This window comes from Lynx rufus, unplaced genomic scaffold (assembly GCF_022079265.1).
Source record: "Lynx rufus isolate CCGP_SWC_20201006 ecotype Redwood Valley unplaced genomic scaffold, mLynRuf1.p SCAF_4, whole genome shotgun sequence".
Lineage (NCBI taxonomy): Eukaryota > Metazoa > Chordata > Mammalia > Carnivora > Felidae > Lynx > Lynx rufus.
The window spans coordinates 51061587-51078371 of record NW_025814856.1 but is presented as its reverse complement, the minus strand read 5'-3'; the positions used below and the strand labels follow the sequence as shown (position 1 = coordinate 51078371).

Here is a 16785-nt window from a genome sequence, read left to right as displayed (position 1 = left end):
TTTTATCTTTTTGCCCTGGCAGAAGGCAAGAACCCAAGAATTCCAGACTATTTATTTTCTAAGAATCAATATATTTTCTTCCTTTGAAATAAATACAAACCAGTTTGAAAGGTGGGGGCATCTATGGGAAAAAGGGAAGTGGGGACAGGCCCCAGTCTTTTTTAGTACCAAATGACTCTGGCGCGACCCGGAAACGCAGTTACAAATGAGAATAATTTAAATTCTCCGCTAATTACAGTATTTACAACAGCAGGGGAGGGGGGTCACCTAGTGCCCCTCTTCCGGGCTGGACAGACATCAATCCCACTGCTAGGCTGGGCAGATGCCCGTTCACCTCACCACCTGCAAGGGCCTCAGGCCACTAGGCAGTTAGATTCTCCTGGCATGAGCAGAGCAGACAGAGGTGGTGGGATGGCCTGTTTTATGCAGTGTCCTAACCTTGGCCCACCACCCTGCACTACAATGCTGAGGTCTCTGGGGCTCTCTGGCCAGTGAGACCTCCCCTCTCCATGCGCAGAGCCGCCGTGGGCCCTTGGAGTGTTCTGTACAGTCCAGCTGCACTCAGGGCGGGAGGGACCTCCCCCACCCAGCTTCCCCTGAGACTGGCCCCAAGACCAGGAATGAGTCAGTGCAGAGGCCGGTGCCACTCCAGGACAGTGAGCAAAGGGGGAGGAGAGAGGTGGCAGGGCACTGTAGGTTGGGCTGTGCTGGGCATTATCAGTCACTATCACTGGTCTCGCTGCTCTGCTCGCCCTGCACCTTGCTGCGGTGCTGCAGAGCCCGGTGGTAAGCAATCTGCACTGATTTCCGGATGTTGGATTTGCGGCCCTCCAGCATCTTTTCCTTGTCGAGGTCCTGGTTCACGCCCAGAGGAACCAGCTTAGTCCTTGGCAGCCACTGCCTGTAGGACGAGGTGAGGATCACATAAGTCATCTCTGGGAAAGCAACAAGCATCAGCCTTCATCACTCCTTCACTCATTCAAAAACACCTCCTGAGTGCCCACTCTGGGCCCGGTTCTGGTGGGTAATGGGGTTACAGAGTCTAAGAGAAACAGTCCCTGCCCTCAAGGAACTGCTCATAGTCTAGTGATGAAAAGCACCCACTCAACAGTCACATTACGGGGTAACCACAGGGTATTTACGAGTGCAAAAAGGGGCCATGACCTAACCTGAAATAGGTACCCTGTCCCATAGGCTTCAGGCAGACTTTACTGACATTAAATATCCTTTGCACACAATACACAAAAAACACTGCATTACATACATGTGACAGAACAGAGATTTAAGATCCTGAATGTTTATGTCTATTTTATCCTCATCTTGTCACCATGGAGGCAGAGACAGGAAAACTAAGTCTAGAAGCCACCTGATTCTGGGTGGGGAGCACATTTGTCACAGTCACTGATGCCCCTCTAGCTTCTAGCTACAGCTGTTTGTCAGCTGTTGCCCACTCAGTCTCTCAGACTCATGGTCAACACAACCCTCACAACCCTTCTGCTCAAAGATCTAAGTCCCTCCCCCACTGATCTGTGATAGCCCAGTCTGTCTGTTGCTGGAGTTTCCTGGCAGCCTACCCACATACCCAGGGTTGCATCTGTGGCTGTATGAGTCACAGCAACTGCTCCCCTCCTCCCTTACCAGGTTCGCTTGTTGTCAAAGAAGAGGACGAGGTAGAGATGCTCTCGGGCTTCCTGGGTCATCTGTTCCCCAAGTTTCAGCACCTCCAGGGGGGGCACAGGGATAGGAACCCCATGATGGAACATACCTTCCCGGGGCATCTTTGGATCAATTATCTGAGGGTGTAATAAGACCTTTGTTTGGTTCAGTTCCCTTCTTCCCCAAAACTTACTCTATACAAGAATTGGGAAACTACCTCTGAAGTTGGGACACAGAAAGATTATCATGCCACAAGGCTGCAATGCTGACCCTTGGCTTCTCATAATGAACTATTCCAGATTCCAAGATGCAAAGGGAAAGAAAAGGGAGAGATGGAAAAACTAACCAGGAACTTGTTAAGTATCTATCGCCAAAGACCCTTGTTCTCTACAGCTCAGCAGAGAGTAAGTAAAGTCTGCTAATTGTGTCTACGATCTGGGGTTGGGAGGCAAGGGGTATGATAAGAAAAGGGGAAGCCTACCAGAGCTGGGTATGATGGATACCCTCGGCATTTGGCCCACACCAGGTCCAGAGCATCCAGTGGGGAGTCCTCATCCTCTGACAGCCAGCCAGCTCCCCGTCCCAGACTCTTCCTCACCACTTCACAGGAATGGGAGAGAGGGAGCAGATCAGCAGCCAGGGGGCTGGCAAGGCCCTGATACTGGGCCCCCGGCTTCCCTGGCTTTGGGTGAGGGTACTTACTGCTGTGGCCCACGCCGCGGCCAGTGCCCACGGAGTAGGCCTCGTTCTCAGTGCCTGAGGTATCTTCACTGCTGTCTTCCGGGAATGTGCCCCGAGAGAAGGAGGGCTTGCCCCGGCCCTGTTTTGAGGGTGTTGTGCTGTGGACAAGACAAGAACTCAGCTTAAAGGAGGGTAGAGTGGGTAATGACACAGTAGTTGTCCTCTTTTTAAACCCCCAGGTCTAAGAATTTTGGAAAACTGAGGCTACTTGAAAAATTTCAAACTCAAAAGCCCTTGGGGGCTTGGCAATAGTGTGACTGACATGGGCTGGATTTAACAGTGGTGGTGATGAGTGCATCCCCTGGCTAGATTTGCCAGATCGGATTTTTTTTTTTTTTAATTTTTTTTTTTTTTTTCCAACGTTTATTTATTTTGGGACAGAGAGAGACAGAGCATGAATGGGGGAGGGGCAGAGAGAGAGGGAGACACAGAATCGGAAACAGGCTCCAGGCTCTGAGCCATCAGCCCAGAGCCTGACGCGGGGCTCGAACTCACGGACCTCGAGATCGTGACCTGGCTGAAGTCGGACGCTTAACCGGCTGCGCCACCCAGGCGCCCCCAGATCGGATTTTTAAAGAGAATACAGACACTAGGAATTTTATGTGGCAGTACTGGATTCCTTTTTTTTTTTTAAACGCCATGCTGGCCAAACAAAATATGTCTGCAGGCCAAATCCAGGCCACAAGGCATCAGTTTACGCTCTCTGCTCTACTACATCAGCTTAACCCAGGATGGTTCCCACTATTCCATTATGGTGACGTTCTTAGGTATGCCATTTATTTCGCAGAGAACCTTGGGTCTGAGCCATCTTAATCTAGACTGAAGTGGCTGCCATGCTATTTCCCAGAGGGAAACTTCAAAGGGCATCCTGGAGGCAGATCTTGATCTGGAGGGCTGGTACCTGGTTCGGTCTGAGGCAGCGCTGCTGCTGCTACTGCTGCTAGACTCAGAGTCGGAGCTGCTCCGGGGAAGGCTGCAGTCATTACGATATACCAAGAAACTCTTCTTCACTGGCTGATTTCCACCGCTGAAGCCATTAGCTGGTAAGTCTTGGTTGGGGGGAGGGGGAGGAGGGAAGGAATCGGTCAGGAAGATGTAGATGAGAGATGGCATGGGGGTAAGAGGGACTAGGAGCTCGGCTTTCCCTTCTGTGCTGGAAAATTCCTCCAACTTTGGCCAGCAGAGCCAGTTCTGGGCAGTGTCTGCCACAGTTGGCCATAGTCCTGCCCCACCCGTCACACTGCCCTTGGCAGTTACTGGCCTTAAGACACAAATGGCTTAAAGGGCAGGAAATCCCCAAGGAGGATGAGAAGAGAAAAGGTGAAGTGATATAATGGAGAGGGTCCTGGATGGGAATCTAGCTGGGTCAGTGTTTCTGGACTTCAGTTTCCCCATCTGTAAAATGAGGGGACTGAATTAAAGGATCCCTAAGGGCCCTTCTAGCTCTGATATATTATGGGCAAATGAAGGGACAGGTGGGAGTTATGTTGGGAATGATGGCAACTTTGCTCACTCTCTCGGGGGGCTGGGTGATGGTGAGGCTCACCCATTGGGGGGTCTTCTGTGGATTTATCACTGTCGCTGTCTGAGCTCGAACTGGGCCGGGGGCTCCTACCCCGCTTGCGCTGACGTAGGGAGCCCATGATGGGGAGCTGGGGGGGCCCCACAGGACTGCCTCCGTGGCTGGGGGTCATCTGGCTCTCCCGGTTTTTGGGGGGCCGGCCCGGCCTCTTGGGCGGTCCAGCTGTCTTCGGGTTCTTTTTGGAGAACAGAACTGAGGTTCTCCTGCCCACCTCATGTGCGGGGGTTGAGGACATGTTGGGACCCAGGCCTGGAGCAGAGAAAGAGAGAAGGAGAGTTGGTGAGGGGCCTGATGTGGGAAGGGTAGATACCCAGGGTATGCCCTGGGCCTATAGGACTGTTACTCCAGCTAGAGTTGGGAGATGATCTGGGGGGTTGTGGAATTGGGAACATTGTCCCTTATACCAATAGCCAGAGAGGCAGCTAAGAGGCCCCTGAATGGGGAATGAGGGAGAAAGTACAGCTAGCTGTGTAGGAGGGACCTCTGCCTGGGGGATGGCAGTGGCTGAGTGTGTGCTACAGAGTCAAGTCTAGCTGGCTTTGGGGTCCACCTTGCTAGGGGTTCAGACCTTTGGTTGTCTCCTGGCTGCTGCTCTCTTCGGCGGCACTGTCTGTCTGCCCGTCCTTGTCACATGCTGCTGGGTGGGGTGTCAGGCTGCCCCGGCTGGAGGGGCCATGACGCTCAGGCCCATCCCTTCCAGTTTCCCGCTGGTGGGCAAGCTTCCGCCGCAGTGCCGTCATCTCTTTCTTGATCATCTTTGCACGCCGTGAACGACTCACACTCTGCTTGCTGGCATTCACCTCATCCAGCCGCTCCAGCAACAACTTCAGCTGCTCTTCCACTGGCAGGTGCTTCTGGTTCTCTAGCAGGATCAGCCGCTCTTCCTCTGCTGCTAGGAGTGGACACAGGGGGTGGGGAAAGGTCAAACTTAGGGTAGGCCTCTGGGCCCCCTGAACCTGAGCAGGCAACAAGAAACCCACTCTTTTCCCTTTGGCTTCTCACCAGGAACAGCTGTAAAACAGCAGCACCAAGATGTGGAAGGGTAGGCACTGCTATCCATTCACCCCGTCTGGCTTCTTGGGGAGCATTCCTGGGGATAGTTTGCCACTGCTCAGGCTAGCTACTTCCTGCCTACACTGCCTGTTCCCAGTAGGGGACTTTTGGAAAGCCATTCATCCCTGGCATTGGGCTCTATGTGTGTAGCATGATTTATCACCCACCATCTTCAGTGTGCTGTGGGGCCTCATCTCCAGCCAGGCTGTGGGGGATATGCATGCCCGTCTCAAAGTCAATGCCCATTTTTTCTGCCTGGCGCCGGGCCTGGCGGAGCACAGCGCCACCCTGTTCTCGGAGCCGCACTGCTGCCCGGTAGAAGATGGTGTCCTTGGCGTTATACTTGAGGCAGTTGCTGACGATAAGGTTGAAGTCCTCCTCAAAATCATCAAAGTTCAGGTAGCGGTAAGCCTCCAAGTTCTGCTTCATGGTGAAAAAGTCCATGGGCTTTTTGATGTGGTCTAGGTAGTCAGGTACCTGGGAGAGCAGGGTAGGCGTGGCTAAGTGGAGATATGCTCCTCATTAGCCCTGAACCCTTGCTCCTAACACCCCCACCCCCTGAAAAGCATCCAGCAACCTCCTCCCACCACAGTTAGAGGCAGGCATATAGCACAGGGGAAAGGAAAGCTGGATTCTAGTCTTGACTTTACCAGTCACAAGCTGTGTGACCATGGCAAGTCTCTTAACCTCTTTGGGCCTTCTTTTTCCTCACCTGGAAAATGGTGATGAAATTACAGTCAAATCTACCTCCTAGAGCCAAGAGGCTTCAGTAAGAAAATGGCTAGGGCAATCATTTGGAAATAACACCACTTTGCATTCCTATAGCTCTTTTACTTATCATTAAGACTTATAAGGAGGCTACTGCCTCGGGCCTCTCGTTTTATACCTTTTAGAGAGAAGAGTCTGCCAGTCAGGACCTAGGGCTTCAGAGCTGGTTCTTTAGGTGCTGAGCCTTCTAAAGTCTCCGTTCTAGGGTTCAGCACCCCGAAAGTGTCTTCCTGCCCTGGGATTATTCATTTGGCAGACTCAGTCCCTGCCTCTGGGGAAGGAGTGCAGATTGCCTCCCATTCTGGGCCCTTGGGGTGTGACAGGGACAAGACAGAGTCCAGGTGATGCATGTGGCTCCAGTTATCCTGGAGCCCCAGAGCCACCAGCCCCTCTCTTCACAGTCCCCTCCTAGTCCCTGGCCCAGACCTGCAGCAGGGGTCCAACTGGGAGAGGAACAGAAAGGTGGAGTGAGGGGAAGGGATTCTTACTTCGTCCAATTCGGTTACCTCAGACAGAGGGACCGGCTCGCTGAAGATGTTGCCTGTGTCCTTTTCTTGGAGCTGCTCCAAGGTTTTGCGAAGGAGGATGAGGAAGGGGGTCAGCTGCATCTCCATGGCGATCTGCTGGACCTTGATCTGACACACATAAAGGCCCGATCAGCCAGGCCCAGGCCAGTCCCTTGGAAGAGGTCTGAAGGGATGGTAGCAGCTGGTTTGGGAAACTGCCTTCCTTCTCTCCTGCCCACAGCTGACACACTCAGGTCTACTTTCTACAAGGCCCCACCTGGTGAAACCTTCCCTGACTACTCTGGCCTTTTTCTTCCTTGAACTCCCAGTGCCAGCTACCTGTATCACATAATTGAGGGTCCCGTTCATCCTCTTCTGTGACATGCTGCTTGCAGTGAGCTGGAGAACACACTGGGCACCATTGAGACCTGACTCCAGCATCAGCCCTATTGCTTCCTGGCCAGGGGACAAAGGCTTTTCCTTGTCCCAGGAATGTTTTCTCCTCTGAAAAACAGACTTGACCCAGGAGCACTCACCGTCTCCCTTTTGAGTTTCTCCCGCTTGCGGATCAGCTCCACCAGCAGCCGAGCTCGCTCCAGGTCGTGCCGGAGGCGCTGCCAGGACTTGAGCTGTTCTTTGAGGGCCCAGTTCTTATCCTCAGAATCTCTCTGTAGAGGCAAGAAGGGGATTGGTAGATGATAAGGAAGCCAGAAGAAACGCCAGAGGGAAGAAGAGCCCAGGAAGCTTGGGTCAATGTCAGGTAAAACTGAAGGAGGTTGCACAGTAATTTACTGGCAGCCTCACTAGCTAAAGTGGGAATTCCTGTACTTATGTGTCCCCTAGATCTGGCACAGAATCAATGGTTGGTATATGCTTGTTGAATGAATGCATGAAGGAACACACAGGAACAGTGCCCTTTTAACGTGCAGACAATCTGTAAGGATCTCATCCTGAGTTTGGTTTGAGGGCTACTTTAAAGGAGGAAATAGCCTAAGCTCTCGGACACTGAAAACTATTATCACATATCTCAGTCCTTTATGTCCCTGGCCCCAGTTCCCAGAGCCCATAGGGAATCTGACACGGTACCCCGACTTGGTCACAATTCCTCTGAGACTGCAGATGTGTCTGCAGGCGACGTAGCAGCGGGACTCCATTTCGTGACTGTCGTTTCAGCGTCCAGTAGCTGTGTAGCCTCTGCATGAACTGGCTCTTCCTTTGGATGGTCAGGCGGTTGGTGATTTTACTGAGCCTGCGAAGCAGGGAATAAAGAGAAAAACCTGTTGGGCCATTATTTTCTTAAGCAGAACAGGTGTCTCTGGCTGGTGAGAATTCCTGAATGGAGTTGAATCTGGAGTAAGTCTATTGTCAAAAAGGCCCGTGACACTTGGCTTAATGCAAAGAAGAGCAAACAGTACCAGACAGGAAGCCAAATTCCCAGCATGAAGCCAGATCCCTGACCCTGTTCACGAAGTTGGGTGAACTCATATGAGGAGTTTGGCCTCTAAGACTGCTCTTGTCACAGAAGCCCAGAGTACTATTTGACTCTGGGATACCCTGCTCAGCCTGAGCCTTGGAAGGTTTTAGGATAAAGTATAATTGTAGAGCAGTACACTAGAGGAAATTAACTAGACAGCACAAGAGAAAGTTAAAAATAACTGATGATGGCAGCCGTCATTTGGATTCATTTGTGGTAGTGACCACTTCACAACTCCTTCCCCCTTTTTCCTTCCATTTCTCCGTTCAGGGTGAGAGTATTTCTGCCACTGTGGCTGATAGCTACTACGTCCTCTTTCTTCCTACTTAAACCAGACCATAAAATGAAGGGCAGCTGAAAACATGTTAGGTCTGACAGATAAAAGCTGAAATTTCTGGCTCCTAAGATAAAAGTCTGGTGACCTGCTAGGGGTAACTTCTTTTGGAATCTGGTGCTTTGTTTTGACCTTCTTTGTAGCTTCTAATAAGAGAACCCAACCCTGTCACTCCACTCGGGGCTATCAGTCTCTAGGAGGGCTTCTTCTTCCCTTGCCAGCCTATCCATCTGCTCCCCACATACCTGTGTGGTGGGATGCAGGGCACCGACACCACAGGTGCTGCGGCCCGTTTCTCTGCCAGGATCTTCCGTGCCTTCTTCATCTTGATCCGGGACTTGGCCTTGGCCTTCTTGACCTTCTCTGAGCTCCAACTCTTACCCTCATCCTCCTCCTCATCCTCATCCTCCTCACCCTCACTGTGGGACAGGGCAGGCAAGCGGCGTGCTGAACCTGGGGGTGTGTGGATGTCACAGTAGGCCGTCTTGCGGACGCTGAAAGAAGTGCCATTGGCACCTGTCTCTCGCACAGGCTCCATCTTCATGTAAAGGCCAGCCTGCTGGGCACATGTCACGTGGAAGGCTGTGTAGCAGTTGGCCTTGTGGCACTGAATGCATGCCCCTGAGCCCCGCTGTTTGCAAATATAGCAGGTCAGCTTCCAGCGAGCTGGTGGGATGTGCTCGATGCTGTCGATAGGCTCCAGGAAGACTGTGTTGGCAAAGCAGACTTCAGGGATCCACAGGGCACACACCACATGGGCCCAGCGCCCGTCATCTGTCTGCTTGAAGGCACCACCCTTGTTGGGGCACAGGGCACAGTCCACAGCCCGGGAGGGTGACTGTAGGCAGCGGCGGCACAGCCACTGGCCCTCAGGGATGTAGGGGACACCATAGCACTCTTGGTGCACAGCCAGGTTGCACATGTCACAGAATAGGATGACATTGCTGTTCTGGCACTCACCATCATTGCAGATACAGCACACAGCATCCTCATCCACTAGTGCATTGGGGTCACCTTTATTGTGGCTTTCAAAGTAGGACTCCTTCTCCAGCCGGTCCATTAGGTACTCAAAGATCTCCTGCGGGATGGGACTCACACCCTCTGTCTTCCGCCGCTCATTCATGATATCCAGCCAGATGTAGTCCTCCTCGTCCATGTCATACTCTACTTCCTCGTCCAGCTCCTCTGCCGACTTCTCAATGTACCTGCAGTGCACATAGGCAGCTCAGCATCATATAGTTGAGATTTCCTTCCCCTAAAGAAAATGGGTTACAATTGCTGGACGCTTACACATTGCCAGGTCTGTGCCTTTACTTATGCTGTCTCATTCCATCCTCACCTTAACCCCAGGTGCTGTAATCATTCCTGTTTTGCAGAAAAGGAAACCTAAGGTTTGGGGAGTTAATTCACCTGTTCTGGCTCCCTTGGGAGAAAGTGGTAGAGCTGGGGTGTGAACCCAGGCCTGCTGACTCCAAAGCTTGTGTACTAGCTACTATACCACCTCCTCTGGGGTACAGAGGCTCAACCAAACTCCTGAAGGGAGGAGGGTAGGGCAGCTAGGACCTACCGGGTTGGTTGGGATGATGGTGCAGAGTTAGGAGAAGAAAGGTCCGCAAGTATCACTTGCAAATTATATATATGTTTTAGTACCAACTGGCAGCAACCTGAATGGAGTTGCCATGGGTCTTATGTCAGCTAATGCAGCTCAGGGCTCCCTCAAACTCTTCGTATTGTGTTTGTTTTTTGCATAGCCTTGGAAGATAACAGAATAGCTAAGATTTACTGAGCATTTACTATGAGCCAAGCATTGTACTGTTACCACATTGATTCTCACCACAGCCATAGCATCAGTGTTCATATTGCCCTTATTTTGAGGATGAGGAAAATGAAGCTTTGAGAAGTTAATTAACTGTCTAACACAGATAGGTCCTACAACCAGGAAGTGGCAGAACTAGAATTCAGACTCTACCCTACACACTCATTGGGCCAGCCAGACGAGCTGAGGGCCACTCCAGGTGCCTGGCATACAGAGCAGGCTCCCCATGCCCCTGCTATGCCCTAGACGGCCTGGACTCTGGTACTGTAAAGCTACAGGTCTGGATGATGGTGCAGAGTTAGGAGAAGAAAGGTCCGCAAGTATCACTTGCAAATTATATATATGTTTTATATATGTTTTACAATGGAAAGAATGGGGCTTTGGTTTCTGAAAACATGGATTTAAATCCTGGCTCTGCCACTCTGATCTTCAAGACATCACTGGTCCTTCCTGAACTCAGTTTTATTGATAAAAGAATGAGGATGCTACTATTTACTCCCAAAGACACTTGTCAGGATTAAATGGAATTTAAAAAAATGAATGGGCTAACTGAAGTGGCACATAGCAGGCCCTAAATAAATGTTAGTTTCTGTCCCTCCACTCCCCTCTCCACAAGAGAAATGGAGCTCTGGGTGCTAGAGTAGGCCAGAAGAGCATAGGCTTGGGAGCCATGCTCTGTATGACAGCAGGCAAATAAGGTGATCTCCCTGGGCCTCTGTTTCCTCATCTATAAAGTGGTGATGCTAACCTGTACCTATTTCACACAGCTGTTGTGAGCATTAAATGAGTTAATACAGATAAGGTATTTAGAACAGTTCCTGGCATGATGCAAGTACTCAATAAACCTTGGCTTTATTATTAGCTTTTGTATAGCCCTGAGCTATCTTGCCTTGTATTATAACTATTTATGTGTCTAACTCCTCCACTACAGGCTAGAGGCAAGGACCATGTCTGATTCACCACACAGAAATAGGCACAGTTGTTCATTTCAAAGGCATTTTGAGGGTGGAATGGAGGAAACTAAAATACTGTATCTATAGGAAGCAGTTTCTTTCTTAGCCCTTTACCCCAAATGACTGCAATGTCCTCATCCTTGAAAAAGGGTGTGGCTTAGAGATTGTATGAACTATCCAGCCCCTGCTAGGCCTTGGCACTTGTTCTCAACCTTTGCTCTGCCATAACATATGTGACATTATGCGATGGTATATAACACACTCCCACAGTGCACCTAGATTACAGGCTGTGGCACAGATAATGTAGGCTGCATGTCATGTACAATTCCTGGCACACCAGCCTACACTCCACCCTCTTTTCTCCTTAAGAAAGCATATATTAGATGCAAGCAAGAGAAATTGGTGTTGTTAGAGAGATGACCTCAAATCTTCTCGAATTTATATATAAAAAATATCATTTGCAAAACTTGGACAGTTCTACTAACAGTAGTAATAAATGACATGCAACACACCTCCCAGCTGATCACAGTGTACCAGCTGAGAATTGCTGCCCTGGAGAACAGATTTGATCCCCAGGAATAAGGAGTGAATCTGAGCAGAGGGAGGAAGAAATGGAGTGGAAGGAACTGGTTTGGATTGCCTATCAGAGCAGAGAAGGCTGAAGAGCCCTTAGGAGAAAAGGCTGGCCCGAACAAGGGTTTGTATGTTGGGCGGTGAGCCTAACAGTCACTGCTAACATAAAAGAGAGGCAGTGCAAAGCCAGAAGGAGAAGGAGGTGAAGCTGGGCTAGATGGATGAAAGACAGGAAGAGGAGACTGTATAACGTGTGAACAAGGGAGGGACCAAAGTGACATACCGGGCCAAATCACTGGAGTGCCCACAGACTTGATTTTAAAGAACGGAGATTCAGCATACCATCACACGGACTGCACTTTTGGTAAAAAAACCACCTTTCATATAAAAACCTTTACAAGTCCTTCTCAGAGATTAGGCCTTCTGATTAGTTGACACCAAATACTGCTCCTTATCTGAATGCCCTCTTTGCCTTGGATGCCAAGACTCAGAGAGAAGGTTTATACTTGATTTTTCTCCCATCCTCCAGCTAAGGTTTCTGTACATAGCTCCACCACCAAATTGCCCCCACCCCTTCATTTCTTACCTTGTGTTAAAGGAATTTAGCCTTATGCCTGTAACTTTGTTAGAGCCACCATGACTAATTTTGCAAGGAAGTGGGGTTCCAAGAAACAGTTAAGTGAAATAAATACTAGGGCCAATGGAGGAGCACAAACCATAGGTGATAAAAATATTGCTTACACATATTAAAGGATGGGTGACAGTAACAGAATGGTGGGAAAATTACCTCTGCAAATTTGCAAATTGCTTTAGGGACCTTATGAAATCAGTGTGCTTAGTCTTCTACCTCTAGGCCGGCAGAGGAATATTATACCTGCTCTGCAGATGGGGTCATTAGAAAACCAGAAGCCAGACAACTTTCTCAAGGTTACACAGTGATGGAGTGGAGAGGGTCAGGAACCAGACACATGATTTTTTGATATAGTGAAAACTGCAGATTTGGAGTCAGAGGAACCTGGATTTGAATCCCAGTTCCACTATCTACTGGCATGTGACTTTCGGTAAGTCTGGCCCCCTTTCTGGACTGTGCATTCCTCATCTGTGAAATGAGAACGATACCTACCTGAGAGAATTGTGAGAATAAAATAAAGGAGTGACTGCAAAGTACCCAGTGCAGGGCCTGGCATGTGGCAGTATATAGTAAGTGCCACCATCATTAGCTGGGGCACGTTCCTCTCACCGCCCTGGCAGGACCAGTGTGCTTCTGCTATCCTTTATCTCTGCCACTCTCCTATCTGCTGCCTGTTACGTCTCAGCTCCTGAGCCCTGCCTGACCAGTTTTCCAGAGTTGGGAGGTGGAGGTGGCCTTACCGGTAATAGGAAGTCGGCCGGGGTGGGGCATCGGGGGTGTCCTGCTCCAACTCCCGGTATACCACCTCTGGCAGCTTGGGAGTGGTGCTCACAGAAGCATTATGGTGGTGGTGATGGTTGGAGTCCTTGCGCTTTTCCTTGTTCTTATGCTTGCCTGACTTGGGAGTAGCAGCTGGTGTCTCGGTGTTCTCCTTGTTGCTACCAGTCTCAGGAGCCTCCTCAGGGGCCTCCTCATCCTCTGACACCACATCCAGGTTGTCAAAGATGCTGATGCGGTGGACTCGGCCGTGCAGGTCCACCTCCACCATGCGCTGGGCCTGCGCGTAGCTCATCACCTCACGGCCGGGTGACTGGGATACCTCTGAGGGGCTGGGCGACTGCTTGTTGGCTGGGCGTGATTGGCGCCCCTTCTTTTTGTGCTTGCGGAGTGGAGTCTGCTGCGGGGGTGGTGGGTTGTCGTGGTCATAGTGATATAGGTGGTACTCAATACCACTGTAACTCTTGTAGACCTTACGGCAGGTCTCCACGGGGCACTCATATGGTGGCTTAGTTGCCCGCAAGTTGTGGCAGAAAGTCTTCACATCAAAGTCCACCCCCATGCTGTCACATCTAGAATGTACAGATCAGTTAGCACAGGCCTGGGGAAGAGTTCCTGGTCATCCACTACTCTCTCCAGCCCTCCCCTTCTCCCCAAAGGTCCTGGCCAGCCCACCTTTACAGTGACTCCAAATGCCATCACCTCCATACCATGGGCAGTCTGGGCCTCATTGCCTCCTGCCTGGTCATCCTGCCCCATATCTCAACTATTCTAGCTTAACTTCATATAATGTGGCCAGAGTGATCTTTTACCAAGTAGCAACAGCCATGTAATCTTTTGATTAAAAGCTTCCTGATGCTCCCCACTTATTTCAGGATAATATCCAAATTTCCTATGATGATATTCAAGGTACCCCTTTCATTGGCCCTAGTCCTCCTTTCCAGACTCTTCTTTTCACTAGTTACAGCTGTGCTTCTGTCTACCCTGGGCAATTTGCCATTCCCTGAATGTTATAACCTCTCATTCCTGCAAGATTTGAAATGGTTTCCATCCTGATTGGTGAGCTCCTACTCATTCTTCAAAACCCAACTCAAATGTCACTTCTTCTGTTACGATTTGTCTTTCCCACGGAGGGCTGTGTTTCCATAGCATTCCATTGTCATCTCCACCAAGGCACTTACCACACTGGAAGTTCTTTGTCTCCTCCCACTAGACCAGGTGCTATACAGTGCAGACATCAGAGAGCCTACCCACCTCTATATATTCCCAGGACCTGGCATGTAGTGGACACTCAGTTTTTGGCAAATGAATAAAGAACTTGTTTAATGAATACTGAATGACGGGATCATCAGATCATCTGACAGATGAAGGCTAGTGTTAACCCATGTAGAAGTTTGAATGGATAGCCAATGATTTAATCCTGGTCACCAGCAGAAATCATTGCATTACAGAAAGAAGCAATTCATTTCTGAGGTGTTTAGGGGAAGCCTATGCCCTGGCCCTGGCTCTGGGAGTGATAACCAGGTACTTAAGAGTACAAACAAGAGCATGACAATCTAGGCACATTCAGTTCCATGCTGGTCCTTAGGGCCTTCCCTTCCTCCTCTCCAATGTTCCTGGGTGAGTAGTGACAGCAGATGGCACCAGCCCCCAGGAAGCCCAACGTGGTCAGAGACTGCCCCAATTTCTCCAGGCCTAGCTGACTTCAACAATTCAGCTAGGGTGTTGGCATCATTCCAGGCAAAGCCACCCTGAGCTCCTAGACAAACGGTGACATCTCTTGGCTTCTCTCCTGTGACTTAGCCAAGCCAAGTGGGCTGCTCCAGCCTCTCTGTCAGTGCCCCTGACTTCTACATCGGTAAAACTACTCCCTCTACTCCAACTCACTTTTACTTCCTACCTGCAGCTGTGTCTTTAAACACAAACCAATCAGAGGAACAGGCAAGCTCTTCTCTTTCAATGATGGGTCGGTCCCTGGTGTATCCTGCATCTCTGTCGCCCTGGCTCCCAAAGTAGCACAGAGCCCCCGGCAGATGTCCCATTGGGACTGGGCGGCAGGGCACACGGGGTGGAGACAAGAACTCAGACTGGAAGCCCGTGAGGAAGACCCAGAGCCCACAGAGGTATGGCGGCAGAGTTCAGGGGGCTGGAGGAAGTAGGGGGCGGGGGCCGGAGGGATCAGGCCGGGCCCAGGCGGTGCCCTCAGCCCTCTCCCGGATGCGGCGACGTTTCCCTTTTGTCGAAGTGTAACATGTTAAACAAGGCTCCCCTCCTGCCATTGGCCCAGGGAGCCCTGGAGGATACTCTGTTGCCCTGGGACGCAGGCTGGGAGTTAATGCACTGTCAGTTCTCCCGGCTCGAGTGGCCCAAGAGGCCCTCGGACCGGGCAGCTCAGTGCACGCCCCACGAAAGTAGTCTAGCCTTTCCCCGCTGGCCACTCCCGCCCTGGTCCCAGGCCCGCACTCACCGGCCACCTCGAGTCCGGGCTCATTGCCGGGGGCGCCCGCCGGGGCTCCGACCCCAGTTGGGGAGGCCGGCGGGGAAAGACGGGCCGGGGAGAGAGAGCCCCAACTCCGGAGACCGCAGACCTCGCCACCCCGGCACCCTGCCGCCCCACGCTCTGGCCCCGGCTCCCCGGGATTCCCGCGCTGACCCCTGCCGCTCCCGGTCCCGCCGGCGCCCTGGTGTCTCAACTCCGTCGGCCGCCGCCGGTTTCGAGAGCCTCTAGGTTGTCCGGCCTCGGGACCCGGCACGGCCGGAACAATGGAAGACCCCGGAGGCAGCGCGGGGACGGCGGCGGCGGAGACCGTGGCGGCAAAGGCAGTGGCAGCGGCGGCGGCAGCAGCGGCGGCGACGGCGTCTGCGCAGGGTAAACGCGGCGCCTCGGCGCTGTCGATCTGCACTTTCGCCACAGATCCCCGCCCGCCTGCTGAGTCTTGAGAGGCCTTTCTCTGAGACTCGGAAGGGCCCGTAGGCACTCCACATGACTTCTGTAGCACCTCCACCTTAGAGTTGAGTTCCTGTAAGCCGAAGTCGCGGTATTTCAGATCCGGAGTGGTCGGGCCGTTTGTGGCGAATCTGCGGACACGGACGATGAGCGCGGGGCTGGGCTTGAGGAGCCCGCCCTTCTCCCTTCCCCCTCTGCCTCCTCCCTCCCTCCTGCTGGCGCCGCGGCTGCAGTGGGGACCTGGCCTTGGTCTCCGAGAAAGGCGGCGAGGCGGGGCCGGAGCCACGGGGCGGGGCTGGGGGCAGGGCCGGGAGCAAGAAGGACGCTGGCTGGAGCCTAAGAAAGGACTCGGAGTTATGGGTAGAGGTGGGGCGGGTCTGGAAGAGAATAAACCAGTCCAAGGGGCGGAGTTTGCGGGGAGTGGGCGGGGACATCTGTAAAGCGGGCCTCAGTAAGGAGAATAGGGGCTGAACAACGGTGAAAGGGTGGGGCTAAACAGAAGAGTGGGCCTCAGGAAAGAAAGGGCGGGGCTTTATATGGACCTGGAAGGTGTTGGGTTGGGGAGAAAGGACAGAACTGGGAAAAAACGACGCGAGACTGAAGTAAAAGGGCGGGGCTTGGAAAAGGTAAAGGGGCGGGGCTAGAGGGAAGGGGCGGGGCCAGGTTAGGGTTACCGGGCGTGGCCAAAGGAAAGGGAAGGAGCTTGGGAAAGGCAAAGGAGCAGGACTGAAGGGAAAGTGTGGGTATGAAGGCAGGGGCCGAATCTGGGGAGGTGTAGAAGGCTGGTGGAATGTGAAAGGGCTTGTGTATGGTAAACTGGGAACCCCTTAGGGTGGGCGGAAAATGCATCATGGCTATGGGTGGGGGGTTGGAAGACTGTCAAAACAGACAGCTGGTTTTAATGTGACTGGGCCACTTAGTAGCCATATGAACTTAGACATGTTGTTAAGTTCTTCCTACTTTAAATTCCTTAT

At 51.9% G+C, this 16785-nt stretch overlaps 1 protein-coding gene across 10 annotated transcripts; it reads right to left on the bottom strand.

Moving 5' to 3' along the window:
* Window positions 1-50: 50 nt before the first annotated feature.
* Window positions 51-15646, bottom strand: BRPF1 (bromodomain and PHD finger containing 1). Of its 10 annotated transcripts, none has more exons than XM_047095615.1 (14): window positions 15332-15644; window positions 12828-13436; window positions 8360-9319; window positions 7393-7555; window positions 6843-6974; window positions 6289-6435; window positions 5200-5509; window positions 4548-4871; window positions 3944-4228; window positions 3299-3446; window positions 2359-2495; window positions 2138-2256; window positions 1639-1793; window positions 51-901 (listed from the first exon to the last, which is right to left on the bottom strand). In XM_047095615.1, exons 2-14 carry the CDS (start codon window positions 13424-13426, stop codon window positions 718-720), a joined length of 3663 nt encoding a protein of 1220 aa, XP_046951571.1. In that variant the 5' UTR covers window positions 13427-13436; window positions 15332-15644; the 3' UTR covers window positions 51-717. The 10 variants fall into 10 exon arrangements, with proteins under 10 accessions (XP_046951571.1, XP_046951572.1, XP_046951573.1 ...); XM_047095616.1 differs by having other exon boundaries at window positions 4548-4868; XM_047095617.1 differs by having other exon boundaries at window positions 6307-6435.
* Between the last annotated feature and the right edge of the window lie 1139 nt (window positions 15647-16785).

Excerpts from the sequence above, each read along its gene's own strand:
- BRPF1 (XM_047095611.1), bottom strand. The coding sequence starts at position 13,426 with ATGGGGGTGGACTTTGATGTGAAGACTTTCTGCCACAACTTGCGGGCA. Across the intron at positions 7,556-8,359 it reads CCCTGCATCCCACCACACAG|GCTCAGTAAAATCACCAACC; the intron begins GTATGTGGGGAG and ends CCTGCTTCGCAG. Across the intron at positions 4,229-4,547 it reads CAGCCAGGAGACAACCAAAG|GCCTGGGTCCCAACATGTCC; the intron begins GTCTGAACCCCT and ends TCTCTGCTCCAG.